Source organism: Linepithema humile, chromosome 5 (genome assembly GCF_040581485.1).
Source record: "Linepithema humile isolate Giens D197 chromosome 5, Lhum_UNIL_v1.0, whole genome shotgun sequence".
NCBI lineage: Eukaryota > Metazoa > Arthropoda > Insecta > Hymenoptera > Formicidae > Linepithema > Linepithema humile.
In genome coordinates this window covers 19,913,201-19,926,206 of record NC_090132.1, presented here as the reverse complement: position 1 = coordinate 19,926,206, position 13,006 = coordinate 19,913,201, and the positions used below count along the sequence as shown (strand labels likewise).

The 13,006-nt window shown below is 37.4% G+C and overlaps 1 protein-coding gene across 5 annotated transcripts in view; it reads right to left on the bottom strand.

The window, feature by feature from the left end:
• Positions 1–13,006, bottom strand: part of tei (teiresias) — a 314,441-nt gene that overhangs the window by 123,176 nt on the left and 178,259 nt on the right. For 4 of the 5 annotated variants that reach the window (XM_012370246.2, XM_012370249.2, XM_012370251.2 and 1 more), the window contains 2 exons: positions 11,448–11,778; positions 10,627–10,862 (listed from right to left, as the gene is read on the bottom strand). In XM_012370246.2, the coding sequence (XP_012225669.1) occupies positions 10,627–10,862; positions 11,448–11,778 (567 nt within the window). The remainder of the gene's footprint in view (positions 1–10,626; positions 10,863–11,447; positions 11,779–13,006) is intronic. The other variant, XM_012370248.2, reaches the window with a different exon arrangement.

Genomic DNA, 13,006 nt, shown 5'->3' with positions numbered 1-13,006 from the left:
TATAAAATGTTCACATAGAGATGAGTCGTATAAGTACGAATTCCGAGTGTCGCAAAAGGGTCAGGATTTCTTCCTGTTTAAAATTAAACTTCAGGCAATAACGGAGATATAATTTGATGGCGTTTCTTTTTCTTCAATTCTTCAGCATGAAATATTTACCGAGCGTCGAACACGAGAATACACAAAAATTAAAGCGCTTATTTAGTTTGTCTTTTTAGAGACAAGTATGCCGAGAATGAACAATGTTTTATAAACAATATTTCCCACCGTTGATCTTAAAAATGTACAAGATATTCTAAGTTCTATAAATTTTTCTACCCGAGTTACTTCATTTTAAGTCTCCTTTCAGCATAACTTTTGAATTTAAATGAAAAAAAAAAATGTTTTTAATACCAAGAAAAATGTTACATTACAGAAAAAAATATGTAGAACGATCGTAAAGAACGATACAAATTATTTTATGTATATAATTTATATAATTGTTATATTTATTTGGAATAAAATTTTGAAAACTTATTTCAATATCCTACTTAAATAGTAGTTTTCGTTCGTTGAACGAAAAAAGAATAATAACGAGACAAGAAATTAACTTGGACGCGTTACCATCACATCGTGCAACAAATATGCACCTATACAGTCGAGGGATCACGAATGGGATTGCGGTCTTGCTTCATCATTAAATCCCATCGAACACCAGAGATTGTTCCGCAACTGTTTGCGCGGCAACTGAACAAGCAGCCGAACGACCGGTCCGATCTAACTAATTATCGCGTTCCTAGCAGGCCAGAAAACAGAACAATGGTATGTGTATTGCGGCGCAAGTCCGGCTGCAGAATCGCCATGAGAGCGAACGCACAGTGCACAAGCAATTAATTAAGTACTGTCGGATGAAGCGAGTCAACGAAGCCAATATAAACCATTTATTTCCAAGGAGCTGCAGTAAACTAAGCTCAAAAGATCAAGAGGCATTATCCCACGTCTTGATAAATCTCGTTATCGATGTCGACTTTGGCAGACTTACAGCATCGCAAGATATTAAATAACGATCCTATAGGACTTTAGCCGTATTGGATTTTAGTATAATCTAATCAATGAGAAATAAAATTACTTAGAGCACAACACAAACATTTTTACTACCAAATTTAAGAATATAGATAATAAAGCAAAATCTGGAAAAGACAAAGAATAGATTCACTTATAAAATTCAAGTGAATCGACAAGAATCATTTTCAATGTCCAAGTAGGGGCAAATCGGCAGAAACACGGCTGACTATAAATATAAAAATAATATGATCCGACGGAAAGATTTAACAGTGCGCTAGGAGGAAAAGCGCTTGCTCAACAAGCGTTTCCCCGGGCACAGAGGCGCTTTTCATCGCAGATCGTTAATCGCGTCGCACTCGTGGCAACTAGCGCGTAGCACGGGCCAAAGTGCACTTTCTTTAACACCGGAAACAGTGGCCGTCGCATATCGCTGACCGACGCTAAATGCACACGGACGATAACGTCGTAAAGCCAGGAGAGCTTTCGGTTCGACTGACAGCCCTTCGAGTGCACCGCCGCTCGGAAGCTCGGGGTTATTGACTCGCCACTCCACTTCAATACGAGCTACCGACACATCTACGTCACGCACACACTCGCATATGTTCGATGAGACGGAGAGAGAACGAAAGAGGAGATGAAAGAGAGCAAAGCAGAGAGAAGGAAAGCGAGAAATGAATGAGGACCAGCTCGAAAAAGAACATTGCTATCGGCTGATACGAAAGGCAGCTTTATAAGACGTTTCTTTTGTCCATGATTGTGTGCATTTGTGTTGTACCGATCGTCTGCACGATTTGATTTGATATTTTATTAATTTCGTCCGATATTCAAAATAAGTTCGCATTATAATAAATAGATAACAATGATAAAAAGAAGATTAACGCAACGATAAAATTGAAAACTACAAATTCAAGAGTAATTCAAGAGAAATAAAATTTTGTATTAAAAAATATATGTAACATGATGATCTTTTCATCTTACATCCGTTTCATCCGTTTATTAATAATTATTAAATATTGATAATTAATTTTTATTTCAACGTTGCCACAACCAATGCACGAAAGAAGCCGATTGCGTACAAATGTTAAAATTTGGAATTACACGGAATCACGCTATAAAATGAACGAAGGGATTAACACGGGATTTAATTCGGCATTAATTGCATTTAAAATTTAAACTTTGGAACGCTGTCGTCGAAAATGCGAAACGTCGCGAGAATCGGGAGAGGGGGAGACAAATCAGTGGCCAACTTAATTATACAAATACACGGCTGCTCTTTTGCACTACATAAATCACAAGACACATAGCGCTGGTCTTTGGATACGTTATCTACCTATATACATGCACCGCGATACGATTGCCAACCAGCCGTTCGAGATAAATGGCCAATTACTCGGTGCATAATGCGTATGCAATTTACATCGATCAATCTGTTACTTGGAAAGACACTCACACAATATAAATAAACAGCAATGCACTCACATGCGGCTTCAATGTTTTCGAAAATCTCGTTATTAAAATTCATAGTTGCATAACATAATAAAACGCATAGCATAAAAATATTTTGCTCATCCACTCATATTGCCACAAGAGCTGCGATAGAGAGTGGTGAGCAAATCCCAATAATTAATATTATTAATAAAGTATAATATATATTATTATTAATAATATTATTAATAATATATTATCAATTTTATTATGTTTTTTCTTCTCATCAATAATGTATGTCATAATCATAACTAATACCGCAGAAGAATTAATTATGAAATGTAATGAGTTGCAAATATAATGTAGCACGATGCGAGGATTTCAATACAATTTTCGTAATTGGGCCACATCGCTTTCAAAACGGTTCAAATAATGTGTGATTGCAGGTAGAGCAAAAGCTCGCGTTTTGCGCAGAAATTGGCGCGCGGGCGTCGGGAAGTAACGTAAAAGCTATAACACGATGGGACGACAACCCAGGCATGCCCCATTGACTGTTCCATTAATTACGAGGCAACCTTCAGCTACTCAATGGGTAGTTAGTGGCCAATACTCGGCTCGCGTCAATAATCACTGGACAGTGTAGCAGCATGGTGTTGGGCTTTGATGCGCTAATTTACTCCACCTGCGTTAATGCCCCGACCCCGCTGTTCTCTTGTTCTACTGGTCCGGAACAACGATTGTCTAAGTGCGTATACGATTCACGTGTCGCGCACTAACTCTGCCGACTCCCACGTACAAGAGGACACATTAACGTTGCATTTGAACATAAAGGCGTTGATACTAGAGCACGCGACACGATCCAGCGAATTATTCGCATTAAATTTTGCGAATCAGGCTTGCAGCTCGCTGCTAAATTTACTCCATTAAATCATAAACCCGACACGCTGTATAAATGGAATAATTCGTGACTGTTATTAAAATATTAGCGGTATTTGCAGCGTATTACACAATTTAATTTTACACAAGAATGACGATTTCGTCACAAAAATAATTACAAGTGGAAACTAAATATGAAAATTTTCCATCATGCACAGAAAATAATTCAAAATAGAAAATATGGATGCGTGATTAAAATACACACTGACGAGCAGATAATGTTTATGGAAACAAAATAAATCATAGATGTAATGTGATGTTACAACATAAATAATGAATTATTAAAGCATATCGTCACGCGTAACGTTATATAAAAATAAGAGCTTTAGATAATAAAAAAGTTCTTTTCATGAATAAAAATTTTGTTATGACAGATGATATTTTATCGGCATCATTCAAACTCCATTGAGATAACAGCACTGTGACATAACAACTATGACAACATATTTACTGTGATTCCACTTCATCATTTATACGTGAAGTGAAAACAGAATCATAAAACGGATTTTAACACATTTTCCGAACGCATTGTCGTCGATTACTTCTAATCAATCATAAATAACATGTAATAAATCACAAACAGTATGATGAATTTAATGAGAGTACTTTAGCAGCATGTAGCATCAGTCAATTCAATCGTATTTTCGCTCGTTACAGTACATTACTGATTTTATTTAACAGCCTTTGAGTACTTCCGCGTGCGACAATTACATTTGAATTACCGAAAATTAATTAATCGCTCAGACCTGCTGACAAAGTCACGAATGAATCGCGTCAACGTTACGCGCTCGCGGCAAATTGTTGAGTGACAAAAAGACCTCATGACAGTTCTCATTTGCGTGTACGAAGCGAGAACAAAGCGACAATATATAATCGCTGCGTTAGCGCAACGTCGTTTTTTAATCGAAAAGAGATAATCCCGGCGTTTCAAATTTACACGCGTATGCCTTGCTATTATGCCTTCTGTGCCGTTATGAACACCCGGTGTAAACGTTCTGCGTTCTTCCACAACACTCGGTTTGTGTGTATTCGCTGCATTCGGGCAGCGTGTTGTTTCCGCTCTTTTGAGCGATGTCAAGATAGAGAGACAATGAGCAACGCCAGTCGCCTCGGTATACTCTTCCTTTTATCATAGCGCACGACAGCAAAGCGTACACCACGCGCAAAAAGACAATCCCGACACGGTTTACGAGTCAACTGCACTTTCGACTTTCAAACGCTATCTCGCACGCGAGAAAATAATGAGCATGATAATTGCCTTCGCGGAAGCAGCGAATAACAAATTGCTAGAGCAACGCGTAAATGTAAATTTTATTAGAAATATTTAGATTGCGCCTGAAGTGCTTCATAATTCCTTTTATATTTGTGATTCTTTCAACAACGTGCAATAAATTGTTTTTCAACAAAAACATCAAGCTAGCAATATTTTTTTTTTTTTTTTTTTTTTTAGATAAAACAAAATGTATTAAAATGCAAAAGTCTTTACGTTATAAGCTGCATAGTGTTGATAACAAATTAAAAAGCACGTAAATTTACAAAATAATTAGTTTGTTGTTATAACTTGCATATTTATCAATTTTATCATATTTATTTAAAACCATAATGTAATCATATTTGTTTAAAATAATAATAATTCATGCATGTAATGTGTGTAATATGATAAAAATTTTCGAATAAACTTCAGCATTCTATCGATACTTAAAAACATTTTCTTGAAGAAAGAATCGTAAAACATTGTGACAAGGATCTCAATTTCCTCGAAATCGTATCGAGGTCGAACATGCTCGAAGCAGCAACTGCACCGATATGTACATGAATCAAAAAGCGCCGCGACGTCGAGCGCAATCGAAAGACGATACGAACGAGCGGAATGCCACGAATTTCGTTGACGTAGCTCTATATACCGATGGAGTTCCGCCATTGGCCGGCACTAGGAGAGGGACACGTGTATAGTCAGCCAACAGGGGAGTAGTTCGATATTGGTCAGATAGTGGAATGCCCTCTGTTCGCGCGAGACAACAAGATTTCTCTGTACCTTATACCGATCTTGTCAGCTTTATAGAGTGGTAGCTCGCAGAAAAAAGAAAAGATAAAAGGCAAAAGGGAAGGGGAGATAGATCGAAAGGGAGGGACAGAAAATAAAGCAAGGAGAGACCATGAGCGCGGAAAGGGGCAGGAAGGAACGATGGGGAATTAAATGAAAAATCGAAGGGATCGAGTGATAACGATTGCAAGTACCAGTAAGCTGTTAAATGTGGATGTCAGATCTTTCCACAACACGCACGAGCACGTGAAAAGATGGCGGTAAATTGAATTTTCTCCAGAAGAGAAAGAGAGACAAGAGAAATAAGAAAGAAAGTAGAAGAGATATAGAGAGAAATCTATATTTATTATTCTGGTGTTTCGCGTGCACTGGATATAAATAAATATCAAAAGTTACACAAAATGTATATACCTACACGTAAATAATATACGTAAACATTCGGTTTGGTGGAGTAGAGAAGGAAATAGAAAAAGAATTGCAGAGAGAGACACTGGAGAGAAATAGGATAATAATAAATTTCAAAAAAAGAAAGCAAGATACATGAAATAACTGGCACCGCGATAAAAAATAATAACAGTAAATCTGAGAAAAAAATCGTTTGTTATATATTTGTAGTACAAATTGTGACTTAGTGTCTCAATGTCGACACCAAAGCACGGGATAAAAGGACATAGAGATAATTATAGAAGGGTGAATGATTCGAGGATGAACTCGAGGAGGAAAAGAAGCACTAACTCGTGCTTAACGTGACTTAACGACAACCGCCTTAACATTCTTGTCTATTTGCCGGATAAAATACGAGAAACCTGACACGCAACCGCATAAAACGTACATTATTCTCAACTTTTTCTCGCTCACGAACCCGGCGTAGTGCATCCGGGAAGCGCTAGGCAAATCTATTCCTATCAACCGCAGGACCGACGTTATTCCCATATACGAAAGCCTTTCGCCGTGCGCTTTTCCTGCCGAAGGATGAGACTGCTGAATTTTCGATGATCGGTAAAACGTGGAAGCGATGATCTCGGGGGGCATGCATTATGGTGTTATCAATAAAAAATGTTTTTACACATATTATCCCCTTTCAAATGCGCCCCGCTGTACTAACACGAGTTTTCGGAGTGTGTTCTTTCGAATTATGCAACAATATTGAGAGCCGCGGCGGGATATGCGGGCCATTAAAATGCGCTCCGTTTCGTAAAATATAATGATGTTTCGTGCGTAATAACAAAAATCTATTGAATTTAGCGAAGTGTTTTAACCTGCTTGTTGAAATTCCTGTAAATATAATCTCCTTTCTGACTTCTGTTCATATTTCATATTACCTGCACCGTTTATTATTTATTATTCTACTACAACGCTTTCCACGATCATATATTTTAGTTAAAGCTCTTCGATGTTCATGTTACGCATGTTAGATCAGCCATAATTATAATTTGCAAAATTATAACTCTGCCAATATGTGTTTGACAGTTTTAATTCTAAAATATGCAATGCAAAATCGATGCAAATAAAGCATGCATTTATAATTGAATACAATGCAAATCAAAAATATTGCATGCTAACTAAAATTTCTATGTTACAAAATGAGTTTGTATATTTTCTCATCATAACTTCACGTTACAACTACGGACAATAACTGCGATACACATTGCACAGCTAAAACTAAGTTCGATAACCGGAGAAGCATAATAATCATAAACGCATATCGTGTACATTATGCAATTATTAGCAAAAGACGACATATTGTTCCGACGCTATAACCGCCATTAAATTTATCGCAAATTGACCCAAATTTTCTGATATTCAACAGTTCCCTTAAAAGCCGAAACGATATACACTATATACACTAACCAATAATAATTCTGGCATTATTGTAACGGTATAAAACTAAAACATATCGTTAATTATTATTTATTATTCAAATGTATATCGTATCTTCAAATTATGAATTATAATTGTATCATTAACCTCTTTGGAATAATGCTGGATGATTGTTTCCGAATTAATAATTATAATATAGAAAATGAGATTTAAAATTGGTATTAGATAGTACTTCAAAATTTTAATTAAATACAATCCACGACGCGCGGACTCGCAACAGTCGGATATTAATATTATACACAATTGCGACCCTATATCTTTCATAATATCTCGTGATTCACAGAACAGTATGGCATGCACAGTGTGCAAAACAAAGTAGGAAGGAAATACAAGCCATTGCATTTCAATGAAAGCTTACTTTACCCACACTAGCGTGCTGGACGCGCGCTTCCGGGTTGGAACACCCCGGGTTGATTTGTTTTTCTCGACTTCGCCAAGGTAGACGTTAAGTGTACTCAACGTCTTATCGTGCGCCGCGGATTTCGGTGCCATATTTCATGCGGCAGGCAACTTTTAGCGTTCTTCTTTCGTATTTACTCGACCGGTTTGCGAAAGGCACAATAGAGAAGATATATCCGGAGATTTATGAAGTCGGTGCAGTTCATTGAGATACGCGAAATAACTTGGAGTGGCGAATTCGGAAAGCGAACGAAAGTAATTGGTTACGTTTCAAGAATTTATTTCGAAGCAGCTGAAATTTATTTTTCGATATTACGTAAACGACGACGTTTATTTGCAATTCAATTGTATGCGAGTGGAGCTTTCTGAGATTTCGATGAACAAAATATATTTAGTTACTGATTAATATTAAATAATTTTCACTTGTGGAAAAAAACTTTCCGCATATATCTATCCAAGATGTAAATTTATATTTTTGGAATCCTAGAAATAAATGTTGAAAAATCAGCCTTTTCGATTTAAATAATTAACTTAGAGTATTCTGCTTCGAAAGATTATATTAAAATTACAAATTCTTCCTTTTAAACATAATAAAAAAAATCTCCGTCTACATTAACGTTCAAAAGTAGCGCGCTAAGCAAAGCCGCAAGCACAGTGTCGGCCACTGTTGGTGCAAAGCGCTCGTGCGGGAACCGAAAAATAAACATCGCCGTGAACCAGCAATAACCAGACGAGATACACAGAAGAGAACGCACAACCACACCCCGTTCTCGTACGTATGCATATACGCACATCGCGTTTCAAGCGGACGTGCTACAAGAGATAAATGCTGGCAATGTCCTTCATTCTACTCGACGGTTGGATATTAAAAAGCAGGGGACCAGAGAAGCAAGGGTTCATTTGGCAGGAGGTTTCGAGCTCTCGAACGATGCTGAAGTGCGTCACGCGCGCGTCAACGGATAGCGCGATTGTTTCGACCTCGCGGTACGATAGTTGTTTTGCGCACATGTACGCATTTCGTCGCGAGAGACGAGTGCAGCCGGTCTAAAACGAGTGACGTGTCTGTCTAGCAAAAGATAAAAAAAAAACGGAAAATGCGAATTTTTAGGGCAAATGCATATTCATGTCACAGCGATGCGACCGCGGAGTCCAAGTGGCGCGTATTAATATGCATAAATCCCCTGCCATTACCGCAGACTCAGGCAGCTCGGAACGTATTTTCCCGCGATTTATCCGCGATCCGACCCACTTGCTAGAAATTCTTAAGAATAGCACCTCTACGCTTTATAGTGCTTAACCTTAATTGCAAGAATGAAAAATGCCAAAAAATTTTTAATTGCAGCAAATTACTGAACGCATATGTATAATATAACAATTTTCAACGTTAATTGATTTCTGCTCAAAACTAAGATAAAAAGTAAGTAAACTAAAGTGTAAACTTATAGAAAGGACAAACAATATATGAGGATAAAAATGGAAAAAATATCTAGAGTGTAATATTTAAAATTTCGTATTTCAAAAAAAGTCTCTAAAAGCATACATGCTGTGAAATCAACTTCGATTATCAGCAAATTTTATTTTTTCTTGTATTCCGGCATATTTAAAATTAAAATAATAAATGTTTCCGATATACGATCATGGTTTTCAGAACAAAATTGTACTGTAAAAAGCAAAGTAGAAAAAGTTAGAAACAGTAAAAGTTTGATCTTCCGACTACACGTTGTGGAAAAATTTTTCTCTCGTAAGTTACCGCTCCTAAATCTAGCACATTCCTAAAAAATTTCATCAGTAGGAATTTTACGAGAATTTAATCATTCGCGCAAAATTGAACGGCTTTACAAAAGGTACGTTAACGTTTTCAAAAAAAAAATTTATAAACATCTCGTTTTTTTGGAAAAAACTATGTATAAAAATACGTTATAATTAAAAAAAATCTGCTGCTTTTAATAGCCGAAGGTAAAGCGAAATTTCTCATATTATATATAAAAATCATATAAATTTCTAAATAGCGCAACCATTTCGGTTGCAAAATGTCAAATAATATTCGAGTAATATTGGTCGCACAAATTAGTGAACCAATGTTTCAATGTAATGGAGAATCAATCATTCCATGTCTATTAGATAAATAAATATGTTTCAGACCGTTTTGATGATTTTAAAAATCAAATATTTAATACAAAAACATGTTATTTTAAATTCTTTCTTCAATAATATGTAACTCAAATGGAACATTCACAAATATAAAATATATAAAATGATCAATGATTTTACCGATTGCATTTTTTATTAATTTAATAATTTATCAAAATATAAGTATGCAGTGAGAAAAACAAGTGGTACTAAACTTTTCGAAATACTGTAAGATATTAATTAATTCTTCATTTTTCGCACCAACGAAGGAAATTTATCGTTAAATAATTATCGTCAAATATCGGAGAAATTAATAATATATAACGTCATTTATAACTAAAATAGTACGAAAATGCAATTGTAAAGTGATTAATAATCACATCGATTATACAATTTAATAAGTCTGTGATAATTACAAATGAAATTAACAAAAAAGAAAACGAAAAACTAGATAGATGTACGTGCTAAATTTGTATTTTGTACACAAATAATACACAATAATACACAAATGCGGCACATACATTTGTTTGCCACTCTTCCGCTTACTTTCTTATTAATTTCATATTGAGCATTATATTTTTTGCTGTATGTAGAATAATGTTCGTTAAAACATAGATATGTAAATAAATGCAGTATGAAAAAAAAATAAACAGCACTAAGCTTCCCAGCACATACTTCGCGGAACGGCGCAAATTTAATTTTTCACGTCGATAAGAAATCCGACTTCAAAGCATTAAATAGCGAGAAGAAGATTGCAAGGTACTCACCGAGCACGACCAGCTTCACCGGTCTACCGAAGAGGATCTTCCCCTGGTCGTCCTCGAGCGTGCAGCTCCACACACCGTCGTCCTCCAATCTGACGTTGTCTATGTGCAACGCCGCGGTGGTGGAATCGCCGATGTACCGGTGCCCGGTTCCGCTCATTTCCGTTCTCGTGTCTATCGTGATCATATCCACCGGACTACCCTCGTGCAGCCATGTCGCCGGTCGTATTCTGTAACTTCTGACAAGAACGGTCGCGTCCGCATTATTAGTTCCCCTAACAAACTTCGTCACACCCGATCTTCGGGCGACGAAGAGACTTTAACTACCCTCGCGTTACTATACAGAGAGAGAGACTTGTTTCCATAGAGGAAATCATTTCATCGTGAGCATTCGACGCGAAAAGTTATTGCTGAACGAAAACTGCATATTAATATGAATAACGGAACGTCATTATATCGCACACAGGTATGCGATAAAAATGTGAAGAATCTCAAAATACGAGAAGTTATGAAAGGGAAAAGCAAAATTAGTGGATGCATTATTTTACGCTTTTTAATTTAAGATTGAAACGCGATAGATTATTCTATTTCAGAAAAATTATTTCAAATACTTACATAAGTTTTAATTAATATGCTTGATAATTTGATATTACATAATTTGATATTACATAAAATATTCATTTAATTGAAATTATTCCTCGAATTTTGTCAATTTCTGTTAATTAATCTACTAAAGTGTGAGTAGTTAATTGTAGATAAAAGTAATTAATGTTAATCATCGAATTTCTCGCGAGAAATCGACTGATTATATGCACACGTCTTACCTGGCACCCGGCAACAATAATCTCGAATAATTTCCGTCCAGTTCGCAAGGTAAGATGACTTTACTGTGCGGCTTCACCACGAGCTCCATAGGCGGATTGGACGACGCGTCCGCCGTGTCTGAGGATAACGCAACATTGGTCGTAGTGGAAGAACTAGTGGACCATGATTCCTCCTCGGGAGCCAAAAGAGCCGCGGGCTGCGCCACTTCGTCGGGCAGCGGTATGAACGTCGAGCTGGACGTCGTTGTGCTTGTTGTGGTAGTCCTCCTAATCCGCCGACTACCCTCCTGCCTACCTCGCAGCGCAAAAACACCAGCCTCGTTCACGGAGCCTGTAACAACGACGCGGTATAATGGCATCGGCCCCTCTGACGTGTAGCGAAGGAAAGTTACCGTGATTTCGTTTTTCGCGTTAGTGCCTTGCGCTTTTTATAGCGCGTGGGTCTTATCGCACTTTTGTTATTATCGGCGTTTTCAGCGCGTCCTGGTTTTTAAGTATTTCTGGATAAACCGTCGCGTGACTCGTCGCAAGAAATCGCTTTAACCACGAGTTCAACTATCGATATTCACCGCGTACTGCTATGACGCTTTATGTCAAGCCGCGATTGATTAACTGAACGGACGGGGAGATTAATTAGAGTATAATTTACTTGTATGTATTGAATTATGTGATCAAATGGTTAGACAAATTCTTCACCCATTGCAGTTTAGCGCCCTTTCCGAAACATAAGTGTCTCTTGAAACTTAAGTCTGATAAAAAACGCAGATATGCATCTAAAGAACAGAAACGTATTGTTTTCCGCATTTTTAGTTCAGAACGTGTTATTATACATTCACCCGCATTTAAAGTACTAAATCTTCCGGCCGCCCTTCACGACGGAACAACAGATAAAATTAGTCATCCGCCTTCACGCCTTTCCACACTTTATCGAGAGGTAAATATTCTGAAGGCTGTAGCTTGATCGAGTTAGCGCGGCCCTGGAATTCGATAAAGCCATGGCAAGAACGTCGATGCGCGAAGGGCACTTTCCATCCGGCGGATGGACGCCGGTTCCGCACGCTCGGTCGCTCTCACCTAAAACTGCCTGCCTATCGGGCTTGGTCGACCGAGACTTCACGAGGAAAACTAATTATGGTTCCGATGAGCCGCAAATAGCTGCAACTACCTAACCCCGACACAACTAAGAGCTCTCTTCCCGGGACCCGCCTTCTCATCCTGCAGCCGCGAGTTCCGCAATCCCTCTGTAGCAAGCTAGCAGTTGAGGGTGACCGACAGCCCAACTTGTTTGCATGCCACGAGGCAGTTCTATGGTGGCTATTTCACTAATACCCTCTCTTGACTAACGGCTAACGTGCACTCTTTATTCTTTCAAACATTTGTTAGCACTGCGATGAAAATTTTTATATTCCTTTCGATTTGTATATTATAACTTAATAAATATCTTTGTAATATTACGGAGAAAATTTAACTTTTTCTTACTAAATTATATTACTCTTGCCTTAATGTAAAAATAAAGCAATAAATGTCGAAAAGCAATGAAAAATAAGAAACTTGAAAGT